Source organism: Chroicocephalus ridibundus, chromosome 22 (assembly GCF_963924245.1).
Source record: "Chroicocephalus ridibundus chromosome 22, bChrRid1.1, whole genome shotgun sequence".
Lineage (NCBI taxonomy): Eukaryota > Metazoa > Chordata > Aves > Charadriiformes > Laridae > Chroicocephalus > Chroicocephalus ridibundus.
Window position 1 is genome coordinate 3,923,805 of NC_086305.1, and position 23,754 is coordinate 3,947,558.

A 23,754-nucleotide genomic window follows, 5' to 3' on the forward strand; every position below is an offset into this window, starting at 1 on the left:
CCGCCCCTCCCGCCCCGCCCGGTCCCGCCGCCGCTCCCGCGCCCCGCTCCGGTGCCGGCTCCGCGTCCCGCTCCCCGCCATGAGCAGCTCCCAGTTCAACAAGGGCCCGTCCTACGGCCTCTCCGCCGAGGTCAAGAACCGGGTAAGACGGGGACGGGGGGCCCGGTGCCACCGGGAGGGGGCGAGTCGGGGGACGGGGGGTACCGGGGCCATCGAGTGCTGCGGCTCCCGGCGCTCCTGGGGACCCTGGAGAGTCGGGCATCCCGGTGCGACTGAGGGGTCTCTGTTGCATCCCGGGGGCCTGGAGAACCGGGGAGGCGCGGGGGGGAGCGGTGCATGGTCCCCGGGCATGTGAAGCTGGAGAGGGCCCGGTGCTTCCCGGGGCGGAGAGTGGAGAAGTCCCGGGTGTGGAGATCGGGGGGTCTCGGCGCCACCGGTGGGAGGAGAGCTGGGGGTCCCGGGGAGCCGGGAGGTCCCGAGAAGACGGGAAGCCGGGGAGTCGCGGGGGGACAGGGGTCCCGGGAGGACAGGGAGCTGGGGGTCCCACCCGGTGCACTGGGGGCTCGGAGGGGCAGGAGGTGCTGGGGCTGACCCCCCCATCTCGGGGTGCCTTGGCTCTGTCCGCGGGGTCCCGGGGAGGTGTTTCTAGGGGACCGGGGCTGGGAGGGGTCCCAGGCACTGGCTGCCTCGTCCACCCCTGCCCAGGTCCGTGCATTGGCTGCTATCGCCCCCCACCCTCGGCAAACCCTGGGGCACCATTCCCATCCGCACCTGGGGCTGGGGGTGATGGTCCCAGCTCCCCATGTCTCCAGATGCTTCTCGCCACTGCTCCCCACAGCTCCGTGTCCCCCAGTGGGATGCTCTGACCCAGCCCATGTACCCACGACCCTCACTGGGGACGGGGCTGGTGGCTTCAGTGGAGCACAGGCAGAAGCAGCCCCCAGCCCACGCCTGCCCCTCAGAGCCCAGGACCCCCCGGCTGGGTGCCCCCGGGGCACCTTCGGCCACCCAGGCCTTGTGCACCCGAGCCACCGTGGGGCCGGAAGGGGAAAGGGGAACCGGTGCCTCCGGCCGGGCTCTTCACCCCCCGAGGAAGGAGCTGGGTGCCGCAGGGTGCAGGCAGCTGCCTGCCTGCCAGCACCCTCCTGCCCAGGCAGGTGAAATCTCCCCTCGACCGAAACGCCGAGGACGGGGCTGGGGTGCTTGCGAGCAGCGCTGGGTGCACCCCGTGACTGCGGGTGCCACCTTCCCTGCCTTCACTGTGCCCTTCCAGGGGCTCTGCTGCTGCAGCAGGGGCTCGGCCACCGCAGGCACGGGGGTCCTGCCAGGCCGGGGGGAGCTGGGGGGACGCAGCAAGCCCTTCCCTTGCCCGTGCTCCCTGCACGACCCAGGGCTGCAATCAGGGCTGGGCTCTGGGGACCGCTGCCGCCCCGGGCGGTGGCACAGGCAGTGGCTGCGGTGTGGGGCTGTGCCTGGCCCTGGGCAAGTAGAGGTTGAGCTGTGGTCGCCCCTGGCCCCAGTGCAGTCAGCTGGTAGCCCTGCGTGGGGACAGGAGTTGCCTGAATGGGGCTGGGGCAGGCAGGAGAAGGGGTCATGGGCTGCCGCTGCCGGGGTTTGGCCACGCGTGGCTGTGGGGATGTGGCAGCTGTGGCCACGCCGGGCTCTCCTTGCCTGGCCTCGCAAGGGATTTGCATTTCATCACCGAGCAGACGGGCCCCTGCTTGCATCTGGGCTGGGCTCCCCAGCGCCGAGCGGGTGGACACGCGCCGGAGCCGCGCCGCTGCCTGCTCTTGGGCGCTTCAGCTTGATTCAGCAAGACTTAAGCCAGTTTAACTGCCCCGGTGTGTCTGCTGGAGGCTGACATCACCTACTGGGAACCAGTTAAACCAGTGGCAGCCTCCCGGTCCATGCAAGCCCTTGCAAACTGGACTGTGGTGGGATCTGCTCTGGGGTTGGTGCCCTCTGTCCCATCCCGTGCCCTGAGAGCCCCCCGCGCTGGCCGTGGGCTGGGAAGAGGAACTGGCAGAAAATCAGCTGCTGGGACAGTGGGATGTCCTGGCGGTGGGATGTGCGTGGTGTGGTGAGCGTGACCCTGCTGGGCTGGACCGTCCCTGCGTCCCGCACCCGTCGAGCTTCCCCTTTGGGGCTGTGGGGCCGCAGCTCAGTGCAGCCCACGGGCATGGCTGGCGTCTCCCCCCCGGGCAGCGGGGCCAGACTGCGCCCATCCCAGTGTCTCTCCGTGGCCGGGATCTGTGAGGACTCACGGCGCTGGCGCATGCCGGGACCAGGAGGAGACGGGATGGGCGAGAGGTCGGTGGCTGCCTTGCGGCCATCCCCAGGTGACGGCTGAGCACAGGAGGGCCCAGGATGGGGCAGCGATGGCACTCAGGGCTCCCAGGCTCTTCCCACCCCAGGCCGAGGTGCCTTTTCCTTCCCTCACGGGCCGGAGCCGAGGCGACGCTGCCAGTGACGCCGCCAGTGATGCTGCCGGCCCGGGCAGCTGGTCTCCATTTGGGAGGAGGCAGCCGCATTCCTGGCATAGCCGCGGTGACCCAGGAATCTGCAGCGGCGCATTCGGCCCCGCCGGAGGGGAGAGCATCGGGCAGACGGGGACCCCGGGGCTCGGTGCCGGGCTCCCGCAGGCACGGGGGGACAGGGAGGAACGGGCCCTTGAAGGGGGGGCGATTCTCCGGGCCCCCCGCGGGCAGTTCCTCCTCATCCTGCTGGAGAGGTTCGGAAGCTGCCGTGTGCGAGGGGCACCGTGCTCTGCAGGCTCGCACCGGGTCCAGCTGCGCCAACGCGCTGGCTGATGGCAGCATCGTGCCCGCACTCCCGTTCCCATGGGTGGGGGCACGGGTGGGGGCAGCCCGGCTGCTCTCGCTCCCCGGATCATACATACGGACAGGCTAAAACCAGGCAAAGGAGGGGGATGTGAGAGACCGGAGGCGAGGGGGAGGGATGCGTTCCCCTATGATGGGGTCACGCTGTGGCTCCTGCCACCCCCCGGGGGGTTCCTGTGCATCAGGAAATCATGGCAGAACAAATATCCCGGGGTTCTCCAAGCTACCGGCTGTGCCCATCTCACCCCCCAGCTCTCTGGGGCTGGGGGCAGCTGGGCTGGGGGGTTTGTCCCACCGCCCTGCAGAGGCTGGGGACCAGCCTGGCACTGCCAACGTCCCCAAGGCTTCCTGGGGATGGTGCTCGGGATGGGGCTGCTGTCCCCAGACCTTGCTGCGGGTCTGTGCCCCGGGGGGGTGGAAGCTGTTCCCCATGAGGGGTTTGGGGTGCACGCCGGGGCTGTCCCTGAGCTGTCCCCTCGCTGTCCCCCCCTCCCCAGCTCGCCCAGAAGTATGACCCGCAGAAAGAAGCCGAGCTGCGGACGTGGATCGAGAGCGTCACGGGGCAGCAGATCGGGCCCGATTTCCAGAAGGGACTGAAGGACGGGGTGATCCTCTGCGAGTGAGTCCCGCGGTGCTCCCTCGGCCCCCGGCTCCGCTCGGGTGGGGACGTGGGAGACCGGCCATCCAGGGGCCCCCCCGCCAGCCCTTGGGGTGGGAAGGGTGGGCTGGATCCAGCCACGGGACCCGCCAGAGGTTCTCTCTGTGGTGCTGCTTGGCTGGAGTCGCCCCCAAAGTGCCCGTGTCTGGGGGGAGCCCTGGGGGCCAGCAGGGACCTGGGGGAGTGAATCGCCTCATGCTTGTGGGGGAGACCTGGGCCGGATTTTCCCGAAAAGGGCTCGGGGTCTCTGCCCCGCCGCAGCCCCCGCTCCCCCCTGCCTCCCCCCAGGCTCATGAACAAGCTGCAGCCCAACGCGGTGAGGAAGATCAACCGCTCGGCTCAGAACTGGCACCAGGTAGGTGGGGGCAGCCCTGCTGGCACCGCGGCCGCCACGGAGCCCCGGCTCCATCCCGGCCTCTCCGCTGCCGCCCACCGGGGACTCACCCCTCTCCCCTTGCCTCCAGCTGGAGAACCTCTCCAACTTCATCAAGGCCATGGCCAGCTACGGCATGAACCCCGTGGACCTCTTCGAAGCCAACGACCTCTTTGAGAGCGGGAACCTGACGCAGGTGCAGGTGTCGCTGCTGGCGCTGGCGGGCATGGTGAGTGCCCGGGGACCATCCGGAGACGCCGTGGCTGCTTGGGAGGGGGCACAGCCAGCCCCACTGGGACCCCACGGCTCCCCCTGCCCAGGGAGAGGGCGGGAGGTCTGGGACCCCCGTCCTTCCTCACCGCCCCTCCCCGGCAGGCCAAGACGAAGGGGATGCAGAGCGGCGTGGACATCGGCGTGAAGTACTCGGAGAAGCAGCAGAGGAACTTCGACGAGGCCAAGATGAAGGCTGGGCAGTGTGTGATCGGGCTGCAGGTGGGCTGCCCCCCGTGTGCTCCCGAGGGGTGGGGTGCTGGGTGAGGGGGGTCCCACTTTAACAAACCCTCAGCACCCACCGTCACGGCTCCAAGCACGGCTGGGGGGGACCCAAGGCTGGAGATGCCCCAAGTGTCCTTGGAATCTGGGACCGTCTCAGCTCCGTGTCTGGCACGCAATGGCTTGCACAGCGTCTGGCTGGGGGGCCGGGGAGCACTGGCTGTGCCCCCCCAGGCCATGGGGATGGGGTGGGAGGAGAATGGGGCAGTGCTCGGTCTCACCAGACCCCCTTGTCAGATGGGCACGAACAAGTGTGCCAGCCAGTCGGGCATGACGGCCTACGGCACCAGGAGGCACCTCTACGACCCCAAGAACCAGATCCTGCCACCCATGGACCACTCCACCATCAGCCTCCAGATGGGCACCAACAAGTGTGCCAGCCAGGTGAGCCACCGCGGCCACGGCGGGGAGGGACGGTGGGGGGAACCGCGGCTGAGCCCTGCTCCATCCTGTCCTTCCAGGTGGGCATGACAGCTCCCGGCACCAGGAGACACATCTACGACGCCAAGATGGGGACGGAGAAGTGCGACAACTCCTCCATGTCGCTGCAGATGGGCTCCAACCAGGGCGCCAACCAGAGCGGCCAGGTCTTCGGCTTGGGCCGTCAGATCTACGACCCCAAGTACTGCCCGCAGGGTAGCCAGGGCGAGGTGGCCAACGCCGCCTGCGACCAGAGCGGGGACCCCCCTGGGTACCACTACTACCGCGAGGAGGAGGAGAGCTACTGAGCGGGACGTCGCCCAGCCCCGTCTCGCACCATCTCATGTACAGACCCCCCCCCCCCGCCAGCAACATTCCAGCCTCTACTTTCGTCATTCCTTCTTTTTAAACTCTTTTATTTTTTTTTTTGTTTTAAACGAATCTATTTTTCTGAGCGAGGAAATAAAAACCCCGTTTCTAGAGAAGAGAGCGGCTGTTTCCCGCAGCCCGTGGGCAGCCCCGGGGCCCCAGCGCAGCCCCGGCGTTTGCAGCGGGAAGGCGGCGGATGCTCCAGCGCCGAGGAGGGGACGGTGTCTCCTCTCACGCAGCCAAGAAGACGCGTTCCCACCCTGCACCCACTGCGCCCAGATCACTCAGCAAGGAAAGGGGGCAGCCCCCCACGCTGCCCCCGGTGCCGCTTCTCCCTGTGCTGGCAGGACACGGCTCGGCAGAGGGTGGCTCGGGGTGGCAGGACACGGGGGGAGCACGGCCAGGAGAGCCCCCCAGGCGTGTGGGGGACCAGGATGCTGCGGGGCTGAGGGGATGGGGATGCGTGTGTGCGTGCGGGTGGGCGCAGCAGCCTTGTGATTTCTAGGATTGAAGCTGGAAATGCCTTTTTTGCAGAACTCGTAGGGACCAGGGTCCATAGGGACCGAGGCCACAGGGCTGGGCTGGCACCCGGCACCCCCGGCACCTCTCGGAAAGCCACAGTGCCCCGGAGGCCTGGCGGATCCCAGCCCAGGCTGGCTCCCACGGCCACGTCCTCCCCGCAGGGCGATGCCCGAGCGCGGGCAGCTGCCGGGGGTGTCGGTGCACGGCGCAGCCCCTTGCTGCACCCCTCGGTTTCTTCGCCTCCCGTGGGGTTTGTAACGCAGATGCTCTTCCAGTGAAACCTTTTCTTTTTTTTAAAAAAAAAAAAAAAAGAAAAAAAAGCAGCTTTCTGGTTTCTGGTGCAGGCTCCTTGTGTCAGGGCTTGGGGTGGGGGGGCTGTGTCACCCTCGGGGGGTGTGTGGGGGCTGCCCCATCCTGTGGGAGACCCCGTGGGCAACCAAAGGCATCCCGAGGGCCAGCGCAGTGCTGCCGGTTGCGCCGTGACTCAGCGGTGGCTGCCTCGGGGACCCTCCCGGGGGCCATCGCTGCCACTGCGGGGCTCGGGGACCTGCTGGGGAAGGGTCTGTCCCTCGGGAGCCGGCGGTGGGGGGGGGTCTCTCCCTGCCCGCCCCTTCGGCGGGTGGCCCCGGGGCTCGCCCGACCCACGGCGGGGGCTCAAGCCGCACCGGGCCGGGCGCTCTGCTCCCCGAGGGCGCCCGCCCCCAGGGCAGGGCGTGGCGGGGCGTGGCAGGAAGGGCGTGGCAGGGCGGGGCGGCGAGGGCGTGGCAGGGCGGGGGGGGGGGGGGGGGATGGGGACGCTCCAGCCCCTCTCACCTCCCATCACCCCCCCCCCCACACACACACACACACACACACACACACACACACACACACACACATACACACACACCCCCCACACACACGCCCCGCACGGTCCCTTTAAGGGCCGTTTCCCATGACGTCACGCCCGCGGTTACTTTGTAGCGCGGGGAGGGGCGGGGCCTGCGCGAGAGCCCGGTGGAGCCGCGCGGCGGAGCCCGCCGGGGTCTCTTAAAGGGGCCGCGCGGTGGCGGCGAGAGCAGGTAACGGGGGACTCGGGCCGGGGGCTGCTGCGGGCGGGGGACGGGGCGGGGGGGGATGTGCCGCCGGGGAAGGGCCGCGGCCGGGCTGCGGCTCCGCAGCATCCCCCCGGGGCTGTCCGCAACTCCCCTCCCCCCCGGGATGTCCCCAGCAGCCCCCCGGGATGTCCCCATCGTCCCCCCACCCCGGGCGGTCAGTGTGTGTCCCTGGGCTGTCCCTGTCCCCCCCCCGGGCTGTCCGCGTCTCCTCGCCGCGGCTGTTCCCCCCGCAGCTGACCCCATCACCCCCTCCCCGGGCTGTCCCCCTGTCCCCATCGCCCCCCCGGTCCCTCCGCCTCCCTGTGGCTCCGCACCCCGGGGCTCGGCGGGGCGGGACGGGGGACTGGGGAGGCGGCGGGGGGTGCCGCCGTGCTCCCGGTTGCAGCGGCGGGGCGTGTGTCTCCCCGCGGGGTGAGTTAGCAGATTCCCACGCGAGTCGCGCTCTGGGAGGCGGCTTCTGGAGGATCCCGGTAGTTTTGGGGGTTGTTTGATCCCGAAAAGAGCCGCTGCCCCCGGCCGGGCTGAGGCTCCCCCCGGCGCGGCAGCCCCGCAGCATCCCCCGGTCCCGGCGCCAGCCGCTTCTGTCCCCGCTCCAGCTCGGCCGTTGTCACCCCCACCCTGGCAGCCGGCGCGCTGAGACCCCCTTCGTCCCGCTGCGACGGGGGGCGGTGGCACGGCTGTCCCCGAGCCCCGGTGCCCCCTCGGAGGGGTCCTGTCCCAGGGACCCGGCTCCGGTGCCGTTCGTGTCCGGCCCCGCGGGCCGATTAGCCGGATTTCCCGGAGGGATGCTAATCCCGCGGCTGGTGCCCGCTGATCCCCACCGCGCCGGGACCCGGCTTAGCCCCGAGCGCGGGCGGAGCCGGCAGCGGGCGGCCCTCGGGCCCGACCCCCCGGCGGGCGAGTCTGCAGCTTCGGCCACCAGCCCGGGGTGCTTTGCTGTCGGGCCCGGGGGCGGGTGAAGTCGCAGGAGGTGGCCGGGCGCGGGGACTCGCCGGGACGGGGCTGGAGAAGGGACGGACCGGAGCTGCCGGGGCCAGCACAGCCCGGGGGCACCTGCGGGACCTGGGTGTCTGAGCTCCGGTGGCATCGAGGGGCATCCCCCTCCCAGGGTGGTGTCATGGGTGCCGGGGGTCTCACTAGAAATACCAGACCCCGCTGCTGGCACGGCCACATCCCTCGCACGGGGAAACTGAGGCACGGGCAGGTCCCAGCTCTCCGGGGCTTGGAGCTGCTCCGGTGGCCAAGATGTTTGGGGCGCCCGGTTGCTCCCCACACTTGGCGGGGTGAGGGAAACCCGCCCATAGCTCCTCACGCAGTGGTGACCTGGAGGGACTTGCAGAGCTTGTGCCCTATTTTGCTGCTTTTGGTTTAGAAAAGAATGAGATTTGAGGACTTAGCTCCGGAAAGGAGCTTTGCGGCAGGAATGTGGGGCTGGCTCCTGCCACACACCACCCCCCCCCCCAGCTCAGCCCTGGGCCTGGCGCTGTGCCTGGGATCAACAAGCCCCAAGCCAGAGGGAAGCAAGAGCCCCCAGCTCCGTGCTGACCCCCCCACTCTCTCCCGCAGCCGGAGCCGAGCAGGGTGCAGGGCAAGTGCCCCCCTCACCCCCGCCATGGCCGTGGGCACCCAGCTGCGGCTGCTGCTCTGGAAGAACTTCACCTACCGCCGGCGGCAGCGGGTGAGCGGGTCCCCAGGGCGGGAGGGCACCTGGAGCCGCAGGGTCCTGGCGTGGGGGCAGGTGGAGCCCTGGGTGATGATGGGGACCGGAACACACGCACACACACCCCCGCCCCCAACCACCATGGGTCTCCCCCAGATCCAGCTGGCCATTGAGATCCTCTGGCCCCTCTTCCTCTTCTTCATCTTGATCTCGGTGCGGCAATCCCACCCGCCCTTCCAGCAGCACGAGTGTGAGTGTTCTGCACCCTCTGGGGTGCCCCCCCTGTGCTCCCCCCTTGTGCAGGAGCCCTGCGTGGGCCCTGGCACTGCCCTGGGTGGCACCAGGGAAGACAAACCTGGGAGGCAGAGATGAGCCGGGGGTTCACTGGCATCTCCCAGCTGCGGCTTGTGTGTGACCATGGGGGTCCCGTGCTGTCCCCCCTGGACCCGTCTCTCCCGCAGGCCACTTCCCCAACAAGGCGCTGCCCTCGGCCGGGACCCTGCCCTGGCTCCAGGGCATCATCTGCAACATGAACAACCCCTGCTTTCGGCACCCCACGGCGGGAGAGGCCCCCGGCGTAGTGGGCAACTTCGAGGGCTCCATGTGAGCGGCGGAGGGTGGGGGTCTGTGGGGCCCACCCGGGCAGCGGGGCTGGGGTCTCACTGCCCACCCCGCGCCCCCGCAGCATCTCTCGTCTCCTGACCGAAGCTCGGCAAGTCCTGCTCCGCACCAACGGGCAGCGGCTCCTGAGCAGCTTCTCCCAGCTCCTGCCCGTCCTGCGCCGGCTCCGGGGGAGTGGGGCTCAGCAGAGGGGTGAGCACCGGGGACGGGGGGGGTGGGGGGGGCGAGACACACACCCCCCCCCGCCGTGGCTGACCCTTCCTCCCCCCCAGCCCGGCCGGTGAGGGATTACCTGAGGGAGAACGAGACCTTCTCGCGGTTCCTCCGGACCAACACATCTCTGCCGCCGGCACTGGTGGACGAGCTGATGGGGGCTCAGCTCAGCCCCCGCATCGTGAGTGTTGGCGCGGGCCCCGCTCCCGCTGCCCGTGGTGCCAGTGCCCGCGGCATGACCGACCCTCTCCCCCCCACCCCGCCCCAGTTCTCCTTGGCGAGCACCCGCCTCCCGCTGAAGGCCGTGGTCTGCAACGCTTCGGAGCTGGGGGGCTTCCTGGTGGGGGGCAGCCAGAGCCTGCAGCGAGGGCTCTGCGCCCTGCCCGGCCCCCAGCTCCGCGCCATGGAGGGCTCCTTCTTCTCCCAGCTCGACCTCCCCCGGCTCCTGGTGGTAAGCCCCCCCACCCACTATAGAATCATAGACTGGTTTGGGTTGGAAGGGACCTTAAAGGTCATCTAATTCCAACCCCCCCCTGCCATGGGCAATGACACCTCCCACTAGCCCAGGTTGCCCAAAGCCCCATCCAGCCTGGCTAGGCTGGGTCCTGAAAGGCGCTGGGGCAGAAATCCCCCCCCACTAAAAGGGGCTGTGACCCCCTTCCCCTGCCCCCCCCGTCCCCCCCCACCTTGCAGGAACAGCTGAGCTCGGAGGCGGGCAGCATCACCGGCACCGTGGAAGCCTTGGGCACCTTCGTGCGGGATGCAGCAGCCCTGATGGAGGAGGTAGCTCCCCCCCGCCCCACCACCACCCCCCCTCTGCACCCCAGGGTGTCCCTGTCCCCCACAGCCCCACTTTGCTCCCCCCAGGTCTCCGCTATGACCAGCCTCGCCGAGCTGCGGCGGGAGCTCGGGGGGCTGATGGCCACCAACGCCAGCTCTGCTGGCGTTGGTGGCCATCAGCCCCCCGAGCTCCCGCCGCAGCTCGCCTCGGGTGCCTTTGGGACCCTGTCACGCATCGCCTGCGGGCACCCCGAGGGTGGGGGGCTCAGGATCCCTTCCCTCAACTGGTACGAGGACAACGACGTCAAAGCCTTCCTGGACCGCAACAGCTCGGAGAGGAGAACCAAGACCCCGGGCAACGCTAGTAGTGAGCGGGCTGGGCTGTAGGGAAGGTTTGGGTGGCCAGTTGCAGGGTGGGGGGGGGACACGATGGCGAGGACTCCTCTCTGCTCCCCCTCCCCCCCAAACCCCAGGTCCCTTCTGCCGTGAGCTGGTGCGCAGCATGGAGTCCAGCCCCCTTTCGCAGATCTTCTGGAAGGGGATCAAGCCCCTCTTCATGGGGAAGATCCTGTACACGCCGCCTGGTCCCGGCCCCGACAGCATCATGGCCGAGGTACGCAGAGGGGAGCTGTGGGGGGCTTGGAGCGGGGGGCGGTCTCACCCCGGCCCTACCTCACCCCCCCTCCTCCTGCAGGTGAACCGGACCTTCCGGGAACTGGCGGTGCTGGGGGAGATGGGGGGTGCCTGGCGGGAGCTGGGACCCCGCATCTACACCTTCCTCAACAGCAGCCTGGAAATGCAGGTCCTCCGGGTGCGTGACCCCCATCGGGAACTGGGGTGCGGGATGAGGGCTGCGGGGCGGGGGGGGGGCGGTCCTGGCTGGGAGCAGGGTGGGCTGCATCACCCCGCGGTACCCTGGGGTTTTTGCAGGATCTGCTGCTGGCCCCGGGGACAACCCAGCTCCTGGACGGATTCCTTAACGGCACCTCCTGGAAGCTGCCGGCACTGGCCGGGTTCCTGGGGGGGCCGGCGGCGGGGCCGGGGCTCAGCTGGCAGGAGGTGTACGCCGACGCGGACGCGGTCCTGAGCACGCTGTCGCAGTTCATGGAGGTACGTGTCACCCCGTCTGCCCGGGGGGGGCTGGCTCCCCAAGCCCCGCTGAGCCCTGCCTGCCCTGCCTGCAGTGTGTCTGCCTGGACAAGATCGAGGCGGTGGCCACCGAGGAGCAGCTGGTGGCCCGGGCCCTGGAGCTGCTGGAGGAGCAACAGTTCTGGGCAGCTGTGGTCTTCCAGCCCCCCACCAACGCCACGGCCCCCTCCCTGCCCCCCCACGTCCGCTACAAGATCCGCATGGACATCGACGACGTCACCAGGACCAACAAGATCAAGGACAGGTCGGGGGACACTCACACTTTCGGTCCCCATGGTCCCTGAGCACCCTGCGCCCGCTGTGGCGGGGGGGTCCCCCCTCCCAGCGCCATGCTCTGCCCCCAGGTTTTGGGACCCGGGCCCCGCGGCCGACCCCTTCAGCGACCTGCGCTACGTGTGGGGGGGGTTCGTCTACGTGCAGGACCTGGTGGAGCAGGCGGTGGTGCGGGTACAGACCGGGGCTGCCCCGCGGACGGGGGTCTACGTCCAGCAGATGCCCTACCCCTGCTACGTGGACGATGTGTGAGTGGATGGCAAGGGGTGGCCCCCCCCACCGGGACCCTCAAGAGACGCACTGCTGCGGGGGACGGGGCCGAGGACGCTGCAGCATCGCTGCCCTGGGGAGGTGACACAGGGCTGGGCCATGGCCCAGGAGGGAGGTCATCCTCCCCCTCTGCTCTGCCCTGGGGAGGCCCCCTCTGGAGCGCTGGGTCCAGTTCTGGGCTCCCCGGTTCCAGAAGGACAGGGAACTGCTGGAGAGGGGACAGCAAAGGGCTGCCAAGATGCTGAGGGCACTGGAACACCTCTCTGAGGAGGAAAGGCTGAGGGATTTGGGGCTTTTTAGTCTTAGATCTTTAGATCTTATCAACGCTGATAAATACTGAAAGGGGGGGTGTCAGGAGGATGGGGCCAGGCTCTTCTCAGTGGTGCCCGGGGACAGGACAAGGGGTAACGGGCACAAACTTGCCCATGGGAAGTTCCATCTCAAGACGAGGAGGAACTTCTTTGCTGTGAGGGTGGCAGAGCCCTGGCACAGGCTGCCCAGAGAGGTGGGGGAGTCTCCGTCTCTGGAGACATTCCAACCCCGCCTGGACGCGTTCCTGTGCCACCTGCTGTGGGTGACCCTGCTGTGGCTGGGGGTTGGAGGAGATGGTCTCCAGAGGTCCCTTCCCACCCCAAGCTTCTCTGATTCTGTGTCCCCTGCCTGGCGGTGGCCCTGGGGTGCCAGGCTGGGGGTGGAAGGGCTGGTGCCATCTCCCCCAGGTTCCTGCGGGTGCTGAACCGCTCGCTGCCCCTCTTCATGACGCTGGCCTGGATCTACTCGGTGGCCATGATCATCAAGGGGGTGGTGCACGAGAAGGAGACGCGGCTCAAGGAGACCATGAAGACCATGGGGCTGAGCAGCGGGATCCTCTGGCTCAGCTGGTTCCTCAGCAGCTTCATCCCCTTCCTCCTCAGCTCTGCCCTCCTCGTCCTCATCCTCAAGGCAGGTTGCAGGGCACAGGGGACAGTGTGGGTGACACAGGGAGCATTGGGGCTGGGAGCCAGCACAGGGGGGCTCCGCAGGCTCCAACCTGCCTCCATCCGCAGCTGGGAAACATCCTGCCCTACAGCGACCCGGCCGTCATCTTCCTCTTCCTCGGCACCTTCTCAGTGGCCACCATCAGCCAGTGCTTCCTCATCAGCACCTTCTTCCCCCGTGCCAACCTGGCCTCGGCGTGCGGCGGCATCATCTACTTCTCCCTCTACCTGCCCTACGTGCTGTGCGTCGCCTGGCGCGACCACATCACCTTCCCGCTCCGCGTCCTCGTGGTGAGCGGCCATGGCTGCCCCCTCCCTGGTGCCACCCCGGGCCCCCAAAGTCGGGGGTCTTTGGGCTGAACCCCCCCCCCCCGCCCCAACCCGGGCTGGTCTTTCTGCCCACGCTGCCGTTCTTGCCGCCACCAGAGCCTGCTGTCGCCGGTGGCCTTCGGCTTCGGCTGCGAGTACTTCTCCCTCTACGAGGAGCAAGGGGTGGGCATCCAGTGGCACAACCTGGGCACCAGCCCCGTGCCGGGAGACCCCTACAACTTCGCCACGGCCATGGGGCTGCTGCTGCTGGACGCCGGCCTCTATGGCCTGGCCACCTGGTACCTCGAGGGTGTCTTCCCAGGTGAGTGCAGCCCCCCCAGTCCCCGGCAGCCCCCCCAACCCCAGCCCCGCTCAGCCCCTCATCTGCTGCAGGTCAATATGGGATTCCCAAGCCCTGGAATTTCCCCTTCCTGAAGAGCTACTGGCTTGGAGAGCCGTCCTCAGCCGGGCACCCTCCGTACCCCACCAGCCCCCTCTCTGCACCCCAAGGTGAGCCCTTGCCCACCCTGGAGCCACACGGCTGAGGGCTGGTGGCCACGGAGCTGGGCTGGAGCCTTCCCACCCGGGCTTTGCCCCCCGGCGAGGGGTCCTGCCTGGGATGTGACCCCCCGGTGGCTTCCAGTGCTGGTGGAGGAGCCGCCTGCCCAGCTCCAGCCCGGCGTCTCCATCCGCAACCTGGTGAAGATTTACCGCAGCAGCAGCCGCGTGGCCGTCAACGGGCTGAGCCTGGACTTCTACGAGGGGCAGATCACCTCCTTCCTGGGCCACAACGGGGCCGGCAAGACCACCACCATGTGAGCTGGGGGGGCCACGGTGGGGCCAAGAGCTGAGCCTGGCTCTACCCCGGTGCTGCCACGTTCCCATCCCGTCTGCCCCAACCTGGGTCCCTGCGAGGCCGGGCGCTGAGCACCCCGCATAGAACGGGGCACCCCAGCCCCAAGCCCTGTTGGTCCTGCTCTCCGTGACCCCCTTTCCCCACTGGTCCCCCCACCTCCAGGTCCATCCTGACTGGCCTCCTGCCCCCCACTGCCGGCACTGCCTATATCCTGGGCTGGGACATCCGCTCCGATATCGACAGCATCCGCAAAACCATGGGGATGTGTCCCCAGCACAACGTGCTCTTCGACATGTAGGCAGGGGCGGAGGGGGTGGCAGGGAGCGGTGCCGGGGGGGGTGGCATGGGTCGGGCTGCCCCCCTCACACCTCACCCCTGCCCGCCCCAGCCTGACGGTGGAGGAGCACGTCTGGTTCTACGGGCGGCTGAAGGGGCTGTCGGAGGAGCAGGTGAAGGCAGAGATGGAGCAGCTCATCCAGGACACGGGGCTGCCCCACAAGCGCCGGGAGCAGACCAGGAACCTCTCGGGTGCGTGGTGGGGGGCAGGACTGGCACCCGAGCGGGGGTCCGTGGCCTCGGCACCCCCCCCCACCCCCACCCCCGCCAATGCCGTCCCTGCTGCACCGTAGGGGGGATGCAGCGGAAGCTCTCGGTGGCCATCGCCTTCGTGGGTGGCTCCCGCGTGGTCATCCTGGACGAGCCCACGGCCGGCGTCGACCCCTACTCCCGCCGCGGCATCTGGGAGCTGCTGCTCAAGTACCGCAAAGGTCAGGGCTGGGGGGGGACGGGGGGACCCCCACTTCTCCCTGTGAGCGTCTGAGCCCCCCCCAGCCCTGGAGAACCAGCAGCAGGGCCCCTGGGACGGGCAGGGAGAGGTGCTGGTGGGGAGATGCCCACAAAGTGGGGGGGTCAAGCGAGGGGGTCCACCCCGCTGCCTGCCCCCAGGCCGCACCATCATCCTCTCCACCCACTACATGGACGAGGCGGAGCTGCTGGGGGACCGCACCGCCATCATCTCGCAGGGCCGGCTCTGCTGCTGCGGGTCCCCCCTCTTCCTCAAGGCCAGGCTGGGCACCGGTTACCACCTCACCCTGGTGAAAAGGGAGCAGGTCGGGACGGGCGGCAGCACCGGCACCGGCCCCGGCACCACCAAAAAGGTGGGTCCCTCGGCCCCGCCGAGCATCGGCCAAGAGGGCGGCCGGTGCCTCTGTCCCGGGGAGCACCGAGCCCCAGGCTTGGGGCCGGATCCTGCTGCAGGGTGCCAGGATCCGGCCGCCCTTTCCCGCAGGACAGCAGCGACTCGGAGCAGAGCAGTGACACGGGTCTGGGCAGCGAGGCCAGCGCCGTGGGTGAGGGTCCTGTGCCTCCCTGCGCCACCAGCACGGTGTCACCCCTCCCCGGGTGCTCCCCACGCATCCCCCATCAGCTGGGGTGGGGGGCGTGGGTGCATTCAGCCCTACAACCTGCCTTCTGCCAGCTCTTGGCCCCCCTGCACTGGTGGGGATCCTTGCAGCACCCCCCCCAGGGGACCCCCAGACAGGGGCGCAGGGCACGTGCCAGCTTTGGCCAGCTCTTGCGCTGGCCACCAGCTCCTGCCCCAGGTTTCCAGCCCTCCCCGTCCCCCCAGATGTGGCCCAGCTGTCAGCGCTGATCCAGAAGCTGGTCCCCGGCTCCCGGCTGGTGGAAGACATCGGGCACGAGGTGCTTTTCGTCCTGCCCTACAGCGGGGCCAAGGACGGGGCCTTCGGGGATCTCTTCCGCGAGCTGGACGCCCGCCTGGGGGAACTGGGCATCTCCAGCTACGGCATCTCCGACACCACCCTGGAAGAGGTACCCGGAGGAGCTGTGGCTCCCGGGCTGCCCACCCTCCCTGGAGCTCTGCCGGGGGCTGCCCGCGGTCTGGGGGATTTGCCTCGCCGGGGCAGTGGGGGCTGGTGGCCGTATTTAATGCTAAACCCCTCCCGCCCTCAGATCTTTCTGAAGGTGGCCCAGGACGCGGGGCTGGACACAGACATGGCAGGTAAAATGCCTCGGTGCTGGCTGGAGCTGAGCTTCAAGGTGCAGGGGGGGGTCGGAGGGGGGATGCTCAGCAGCCCGGAGCAGAGGGATGCAGGTGTCCCCAGCACCCCCTGTGGCCCTCGCCCTTCCCAGGGCCCCCGCTGGGAGGACCCATGGGTGCAGGGGAGTGTCACAGGCTCTGGCCCCAGTCCCACCTTGGTGCCCTCACCCTGGTTTTGTCAGGCACCAGGAGCGGAGCAGCCCCCGGCGAGGGGGGGGATGCGGAAGCAGCCGACGGGGAGCTGGGTAAGGAGCAGGGGGATCTGGGACCTGGGACCCCCGAGCTGCCAAGCTCCTGCTGCTGGGTGCCCCCCGCCCCCCCAACCTCCACCCCCCGGGCTGGGGCTGTGCCATGTGTCTGTCTGGGCACGTCCAGCCGAGCAGGCATCCTTTCCCACACACATCCCTGCGGACACGCATCCCTGCAGGCAGGCAGCGGGCAGGGGGAGGCTCAGGGATGCTCCGTGCAGCATCGCTGCCCCCCAGCCTCGGGGTGTCCCCCCAGGGTGTCAGGGAGGGCAAGGAGCAGGGATGGTTGTGGGTTTGGGGGAGCCCGGCTCCGTGCAGGGGGTGGGACGGGACACAAAATCCCAGGGGATGTATCCAGGCCCCCTTCTCCTGGAGACGGGGCTGGCGTGGGGGCTGTCGCAGGAGTCTGGGGGGGGCTGTGATAGTCTGGGGAGATGGCTCTGCCCTGGGTTGTGCTGCCCCGGCTGGGCAGGGGCCAGCGTGGCTATAACCCCTCTTTCCTCTCCTTTACGCTGAGCCCGAGGAGCCCGGCGAGGTAGGAGCGGGGGTCTGGGGGGGCTGGAGGGCTCCTGTCGCGTCCCCGCATGCAGTGCCCCATCCCTGCTGGGGTGGGGGGACACCTCTGCCCTCACCCCATCCCCCCCCCACGCCTCCAGCCGAGCCCCTGCCCCTCGCCGCTGGCTCTGCTGAGGCCGGACCCGTCTTTGCCCTCGCAGCGGAGGAGTCCCGAGAGACCGACCTGCTGCGGGGGGGTCCCGGCCAGGCCTGGCGCAGGGTGAGGGGCTGGGCGCTCACTCGCCAGCAGCTCCGCGCGCTCTTCATCAAGAGGATGCTCCACGCCCGGCGTAGCACCCGCGGCTTCTTCGCGCAGGTACGGCAGGGGGACGGGGGACAGGAGGGTGGGGAGGCGATGGAACGGGGGGTGCAGAGCCAGTTCTGACCCCCGGCCCCCCCGCCCCACCCCACCCCCTTCTCCGGCAGATCGTCCTGCCCGCCGTCTTCGTCTGCATCGCGCTGCTCTTCAGCCTCATCGTGCCGCCCTTCGGGAAGTACCCGCCGCTGCGCCTCCAGCCCTGGATGTACGGGCAGCAGTTCACCTTCTTCAGGTGCGTCCCATCCCTCCGACCCCCCCCACGTCCCCTGTCCCCGTGTCCCCCGCTGCCACCGGCTCATTCCCGCATCTCCCGGCAGCAACGACGCCCCGGGGGACCCCGACACGGCTCGGCTGCTGGATGCGCTCCTGGCCGAGCCGGGCTTCGGCACCGAGTGCATGAAGGATGCTGGGGAGATGTGAGTGCCTGCGGGACCGGGGGGGGCTGGGAGGGGGCGGCTGGGGGCAAGTAGGCATCCCCCCATCCCCCCAGCCGGTGCCATGCCGCTGGACCCCCCCCCACCATCCCCACAGTGTGGGGGTAGGTCCCCATGGCCCTGGCTCACACCAGGCTGGTAACGGGGGTCTCTCTCCCCCGGTGGTGCCGGCTGCCCAGGACGGGGCCGTGCCCCCCAGCTTCCCACCCCGACGGCTTCTCCGCCCCCCCGCCCCCCCCAGCCCTGCTGGAAGCGCTGCGGCGTGGGAACTGGACACAGGCTGAGCTGTCCCCCCCGTGCCGGTGCAGCGGGCCGGGGGCTCGCAGGATGCTGCCCGACTGCCCCGAGGGGGCCGGGGGGCTCCCACCGCCCCAGGTAACCCCCAGCCCGCAGCGGGGCTGGCCCTGGGACACCGACGCTGCTGGGTGCGGGTGCGAGCGATGCTCCGGGGCCGTATGTACGTCCAGCCCCCAGCCCGTCTGTCCGTCCCCGTCCCCCCAGGTGCGAAGGGGCACGGGCGACATCCTGCAGAACCTGACGGGCAGGAACATCTCCGACTACCTGGTGAAGACCTACCCCCAGATCATCCGCCAGGAGTGAGTGCTGGGGCACCCTGGGGACACCGAGGGGACACGGCGGGGGGGGGACGTGGCAGGGCTTTGGCACAGGCCGGCAGCAGGGAGGGACGCTGGGGACCAAACCCAGCCAGGGCTGGAGGCAGCGAGGGCACCGCAGGGCAAGGGGGAGCTGCTGGGGGGCTCGTGGCCAGGCGGGCGCTGCCATAACGTCTCCTCGGGGTATTTCACCCCATTTCTTTCAGGCTGAGGAACAAGAAGTGGGTGAACGAGCAGAGGTGAGCCTGGGGGGCAAACGGGGTCTCACGCAGATCTTGGCGGGGGGCAGGAGATCCTTTGCGGGGTCAGGCAGAGCCTGAGCCATCCGTGGGCAGAGTCCTCGTCTGGGCAGCCTCAGCCCTCCCCTGTGCGCCCCTCACCGCGGCGTCTGGGCGAGCGGGGTGCCCAGGGCAGGGTGGAGGGGCCGGGAGGGATTCCATGGGATGACAGGTTTGGAAGTATCCCCCCATCCCTGCAGGTACGGTGGCTTTTCCCTGGGCGCCGGCGGCTCCCAGGCCCTGCCGTCGGCGTTGGAGGTGGACGAGGCGGTGTTGGAGCTCCGGGCACTCTTCAACATCACCCCGGTACGGCCGGGGCTCGGCTCCCCCGGCTCGGCTCCGGCCTCCCGGCGCTGGGAGGGCTCTGGCCTGTGCCTGCTCCTCACCCCGTGTTCCCGCACCCAGGGCAGCCCCTCGGATCGGCTCCTGCGCAACCTCAGCCGCTTCATCGAGGGTTTGGACGCTCGCAGGAACATCAAGGTGCGCACGGCCCTGGGGTGGGGGGTCCCACAGGGGCGAGAGCCGGGGGGCAGCAGGGACGTGACACCCGGGTCCCCATCCATGGCTGGAGCAGCTTGAGAAGAGCTGATCCCGGTGGGGCCGGGGGGAGCGGGAGCCCCTCGGGGTGCTGTGGGTGCAGCGCCGGGGCGGGATGGGGGGCTCTGAGTCGCCGGGCTCCCCGGGGCTGCAGGTCTGGTTCAACAACAAGGGCTGGCACGCCATGGTGGCCTTTGTCAACGTGGCCAGCAATGGGCTGCTGCGCGCCCGGCTGCCCGCCGGGACCGACCCCGCGCTCTACGGCATCACGGCCACCAACCACCCCCTCAACCTCACCAAGGAGCAGCTCTCGGAGGCCGCCCTGTGAGTGTCGGGGACAGGGGTCCCCCGGGGTCCCCTGCTGGCCCCGGCTGAGCCCTCCCTTCTGCGGCAGGATGGCCACCTCGGTGGACGTGCTGGTCTCCATCTGCGTGATCTTCGCCATGTCCTTCGTCCCGGCCAGTTTCGTGCTCTTCCTCATCGAGGAGCGGGTCAGCAAAGCCAAGCACCTGCAGTTCGTCAGTGGGATGAAGCCCGTCACCTACTGGCTGGGCAACTTCGCCTGGGACATGGTGCGGGACAGGCACGGGGACGGGGTACAGCTCCGGGGGGCCGGGTCCCGTTTGTGACCCCCTTCCCGGCTTCTCCGTGCCCACAGTGCAACTACCTGGTCCCTGCGCTGCTGGTCATCCTCATCTTCCTCTGCTTCCAGCAGAAGTCCTACGTGTCCTCCGCCAACCTGCCCTCCCTGGTGCTGCTGCTGCTGCTCTACGGGTGAAGGGCCGGTGGAACCCCCCCCCGGGGCTGGACCCCGAGGAAGGAGGGGTTTAGGGGGCTCTGAGCGGGGCTGGGGGCAGCCCTGGCTCAGGGGGTCCTGGTGACGGGGTGGGGTGGGTGCTGGCTCTCCCCATTGTGCCCCCAGCGACGGGAGGTGCACCTCGGCCAGCCGCTGTCTCTCTGCCCCTCCAGCTGGTCCATCACCCCCCTGATGTACCCGGCCTCCTTCCTCTTCAGCATCCCCAGCACCGCCTACGTGGCCCTCACCTGCATCAACCTCTTCATCGGCATCAACGGCAGCGTGGCCACCTTCGTGCTGGAGCTGTTCGTGGACCAGGTGAGCCCCCGGGTTGTCCCGGACCCCTCTCACGTCCCCGCGGAGGTGGCACCAGCTCCCCCACCCCTCTCCTCGCCTCCCCGGCAGAACCTCAACGACATCAACCGCGTCCTGAAGAAAGTTTTCCTCATCTTCCCCCACTTCTGCCTGGGCCGAGGCCTCATCGACATGGTGAAGAACCAGGCGATGGCCGACGCTTTCGAGAGGTTCGGTGAGTCCGGGGGCTTCGGGGCTGCTCCCACTCCCCAAAGCCTGGTCAACGCGGGGGCCCTCCCAGGTGTCCCCCCACTCCTACAGCCCCTCTCACCACTCGCAGGGGACAAGCACTTCGTGTCCCCCCTGTCCTGGGATCTGGTGGGGAAGAACATGTTCGCCATGGCCATTGAGGGGGTCCTCTTCTTCCTCTTCACCCTCCTGCTGCAATACCGCTTCTTCCTGCGGCTGGGGTGAGGACCAGCCATGGGGCGGCCGTGGGGCGGCCGTGGGGTGGGCAGCCCTGGAAATGCCCCTGCCGCTCTTGCCCCCCCACCAGGCCACGGGCTCTGCAGCTGCCCTCGCTGGGGGAGGAGGACGAGGACGTGGCGCGGGAGCGGGCGAGGGTGGGCAGCACCCCCCGGCACGGCCACCTCCTGCTGCTGAAGGACCTGACCAAGGTGCGTTGCCGCGGGGCCGGACCCTGCCCCGGTGCTTGCCGTGGGGGTCCAGCCTCCCCCGGAGACCCCGGTCCGGCTGGCGGGTGATGGGTGGGGGGCACCCAACGCCACCTCGGTTCTGCCGCCCAGGTCTACCGGCGCAGGAGGGCTCCGGCGGTGGACCGGCTCTGCGTGGCCATCCCCCCCGGGGAGGTGAGTGACGGACAGATGGACAGACAGACAGGGACGGAGCTGCCATGTCCCCGCGGAGGTGGCACCAGCTCCCCCACCCCTCTCCACGGGTCCCCTCTGCACCCCACAGTGCTTCGGCCTCCTGGGGGTGAACGGCGCAGGGAAGACCTCCACCTTCAAGATGCTGACAGGGGACACGGAGGTGACGCTGGGGGAAGCCTGGCTGAAGGGGCACAGGTGGGTGAGGCAGAGTGACCCCGTGTCCGACTTGCTGCTCTCCTTGTCCCCACTTCGTCCCCGTCCCCACCCTGTGCTCCTCCTCGCCCTCGTCCCTGCAGCGTGCTCGCGCTCGGCGTCTTCCTCATCCTCATCCCTGCGGCGTGCGCATCCCTGTTCCCGCAGTGTCCTCAGCCTCGTCCCTGTCCCCGGAGCTTGTCCCCGTCCCCGCCGCGCGCTCAGCCGTGTCCCCGTCCCCGCAGCGTGCTCACCGACCTGCAGTCCGTCCACCAGCACATGGGTTACTGCCCCCAGTTCGACGCCATCACGGACCTGCTGACGGGCCGGGAGCACCTGGAGTTTTACAGCCGCCTGCGCGGCGTCCCGGAGGAGGAGACCCCCAAGGTAGGGCCCATTCCCCGGCCCCCCAAGCCCAGGGGACCCCCATCCTCATCCCCCCCGCGTCTCCCGCAGGTGGCCCAGTGGGGCATCGCCAAGCTGGGGCTGGAGCCGCACGCGGAGCGGCCGGCGGGCAAGTACAGCGGGGGCAACAAGCGGAAGCTCTCCACGGCCATAGCCCTCCTCGGCTCCCCCCCCGTCGTCTTCCTGGTGAGTGGGGGCAGTGCGGGGGGGGGGGTCCCACGGCAGTACCAGGCCATGCCTGGGCTGACGCCGCCACCGCCGGGGCTGTCGCAGGATGAACCCACGACGGGGATGGACCCGCGCGCCCGGCGATTCCTGTGGGACTGCATCCTCAGCGTCATCCGGGAGGGCAGGTCCGTGGTGCTCACGTCCCACAGGTGAGCCCCCGCCCCAGGGTCTGCGGCACCCCCGGAGGGCAGCACCCCTCTGCCCCACAGAGCACCCCTGGAGGGAAGCATCCCTTACCCCCACAGCACCCCCGGAGAGCAGCACCCCTCTGCCCCCATGGCATCTCCTAAGGGGAGAACCCCTCTGCCCCCATGGCACCCCCGGAGGGCAGCACCCCTCTGCCCCCATCGCACCCCTGAGGGGAGGACCCCTCTGCCCCACAGAGTTCCCCCAGAGGGAAGCATCCCTCTGCCCCCATGGCACCCCGGAGGGCAGCACCCCTCTGCCCCACAGGGTCTCATGGTTTTCCTTCCCTGCCCCCCGGCAGCATGGAGGAGTGCGAGGCGCTGTGCACCAGGATGGCCATCATGGTCAACGGCCGGTTCCGCTGCCTGGGCAGCGTCCAGCACCTCAAGAACAGGTAAAACGGCCGCGGGGCTCAAGGAGGGCTCCGGTGGCGAGGGGTGGCCATCCCTGTGGGGGACTGGGACACAGACGGTCCCTGCAGCAATGTCCCGCTGTCCCCTGCAGGTTTGGGGACGGCTACACAGTGGTGGTGCGGGTCGGTGGCCCGGGGCCGGAGCTGGTGGAGAGCCTGATGCTGCGCCGGTTCCCCGGCATCGTGCTGAAGGAGCGGCACGGGGGGCTGCTGCAGTTCCAGCTCCCCTCCCGCGCCGGCTCCTTGGCCAGCGTCTTCAGCGTCCTGGCAGCCCACCGCGGCCCCTGCCACATCGAGGACTACTCCGTGTCCCAGACCACCCTCGACCAGGTGACGGGGGACGTGGGGCGCAAGGGCACGGGGGACAGGGTCCCGCCGGTGCTGCCCCTCACCCTGCCCCCTCCCCGCAGGTCTTCGTGCACTTTGCCAGGGAGCAGACCGACGAGGACCCTGGGGGGGCTGCGGCCCCAGGGCAGGATGCGGCCCCCAGCCCTGGGAAGGGGCTTACGTCATTTCTAGAGGATGACAGCTACCAGGAGACCACTGTCTGAGTGGGGACACGCTGCCCCACGGACCCCTTCCCCAGCCGTCACTGCAGCACGCTGTCCCCCCCCCCGAGACCCCCAGATCTGCACAGGGGGGTCGGCCACATCCTGCCCGCCGTCATCCCCGCGGGATGTTCTGGGTGCAGGGGAGGGTGAGAGCAGCAGGGCAGGGCTGGCCCCAGCTCCCTCTCAGTGGGCTGTACCCTCCGGGGGGCTGAGTTGGATGTGGGGGGCTGCCCTGGGCCTGGGCAAAGGGGCTGGGGCTGGCCCTGAGCCCCCGACTGCGCAGAGCTGAGCCTGCTGTAAATGAGCAATTAAATAAAGACCCAAGGTACTGCCCGGGGGGCTCATTGCCCTCGCACCGCTGCAGCCCCACTGGGGGACATGGGGCAAGGGGGCAACAGTGGGATGGGGGCACAGAGCAGTCAGCCCCTTCCCTGCCCTGCGGCCACCCCACAGCCCCTTCCATGTGACTCCCTGAGTGGCTGAAGGTCAGCCAGGATCTTCCTCACCCTGGGTGGTCCCTGGGCAGGGGTCCCTGCCCGCCACCTCTCTGGGACTCCTTCCTCTCCACGTTGTCCCCATCCAGGGTGCCCAGGTGGGGCTGGGGGTCTCTCCCCCTCAGCTGGGTGTCTCCTTGGGCTCTGCACCCCACGGGGACTGGAGCAGAGCTGGGCTGAGCATCCCTGGGGGTGGGCTGGGGGGTGTGTGAAGGTTTTGGGGTGCTCCCGTCCTCTCCCCTATGGCGGTGGGGCCACAGACCGGGGCTGGTGCACCCTCTGCTCCCACAGCATGTGTTGCGGGGGCCCAAAAAGGTTCTCCC

The 23,754-nt window shown here is 69.5% G+C and overlaps 2 protein-coding genes across 4 annotated transcripts; both read left to right on the plus strand.

Moving 5' to 3' along the window:
- Positions 1-31: 31 nt before the first annotated feature.
- CNN2 (calponin 2) lies at positions 32-6,009 on the plus strand. Its single transcript, XM_063357841.1, has 7 exons — positions 32-142; positions 3,338-3,459; positions 3,787-3,853; positions 3,963-4,100; positions 4,247-4,363; positions 4,661-4,807; positions 4,885-6,009. The coding sequence occupies exons 1-7, from the start codon at positions 80-82 to the stop codon at positions 5,149-5,151; spliced, it is 921 nt and encodes a 306-aa protein (XP_063213911.1). The 5' UTR covers positions 32-79; the 3' UTR covers positions 5,152-6,009.
- Positions 6,010-6,703: 694 nt separating this feature from the next.
- Positions 6,704-23,236, plus strand: ABCA7 (ATP binding cassette subfamily A member 7). 3 transcript variants are annotated; one of them, XM_063357812.1, is made up of 51 exons: positions 6,704-6,795; positions 8,398-8,509; positions 8,648-8,741; positions 8,953-9,094; positions 9,177-9,304; positions 9,385-9,506; positions 9,594-9,776; positions 10,019-10,108; positions 10,193-10,472; positions 10,579-10,718; positions 10,800-10,916; positions 11,036-11,215; positions 11,290-11,498; positions 11,599-11,775; positions 12,517-12,739; positions 12,844-13,065; positions 13,201-13,405; positions 13,477-13,593; positions 13,727-13,898; positions 14,102-14,233; positions 14,328-14,467; positions 14,569-14,706; positions 14,885-15,096; positions 15,228-15,288; positions 15,567-15,769; positions 15,911-15,959; positions 16,181-16,243; positions 16,764-16,781; positions 16,963-17,117; positions 17,228-17,352; positions 17,438-17,536; positions 17,734-17,929; positions 18,056-18,150; positions 18,375-18,407; positions 18,647-18,752; positions 18,852-18,926; positions 19,138-19,307; positions 19,378-19,555; positions 19,642-19,757; positions 19,953-20,097; positions 20,185-20,308; positions 20,414-20,543; positions 20,630-20,750; positions 20,880-20,942; positions 21,052-21,158; positions 21,401-21,542; positions 21,612-21,746; positions 21,834-21,937; positions 22,276-22,368; positions 22,479-22,716; positions 22,797-23,236. In XM_063357812.1, exons 2-51 carry the CDS (start codon positions 8,444-8,446, stop codon positions 22,935-22,937), a joined length of 6,774 nt encoding a protein of 2,257 aa, XP_063213882.1. In that variant the 5' UTR covers positions 6,704-6,795; positions 8,398-8,443; the 3' UTR covers positions 22,938-23,236. The 3 variants fall into 3 exon arrangements, 2 of the variants coding, with proteins under 2 accessions (XP_063213882.1, XP_063213883.1); XM_063357813.1 differs by lacking the exon at positions 16,764-16,781; XR_010073913.1 differs by lacking the exons at positions 21,834-21,937; positions 22,276-22,368; positions 22,479-22,716; positions 22,797-23,236 and having other exon boundaries at positions 21,324-21,542; positions 21,612-21,741.
- The last annotated feature ends 518 nt before the right edge of the window (positions 23,237-23,754 follow it).

Excerpts from the sequence above, each read along its gene's own strand:
- CNN2 (XM_063357841.1), top strand. The coding sequence starts at position 80 with ATGAGCAGCTCCCAGTTCAACAAGGGCCCGTCCTACGGCCTCTCCGCC. Across the intron at positions 3,460-3,786 it reads GACGGGGTGATCCTCTGCGA|GCTCATGAACAAGCTGCAGC; the intron begins GTGAGTCCCGCG and ends GCCTCCCCCCAG. Across the intron at positions 4,808-4,884 it reads CCAACAAGTGTGCCAGCCAG|GTGGGCATGACAGCTCCCGG; the intron begins GTGAGCCACCGC and ends CTGTCCTTCCAG.
- ABCA7 (XM_063357812.1), top strand. The coding sequence starts at position 8,444 with ATGGCCGTGGGCACCCAGCTGCGGCTGCTGCTCTGGAAGAACTTCACC. Across the intron at positions 10,917-11,035 it reads TGGAAATGCAGGTCCTCCGG|GATCTGCTGCTGGCCCCGGG; the intron begins GTGCGTGACCCC and ends GGGTTTTTGCAG. Across the intron at positions 13,594-13,726 it reads CCCCCTCTCTGCACCCCAAG|TGCTGGTGGAGGAGCCGCCT; the intron begins GTGAGCCCTTGC and ends GGTGGCTTCCAG.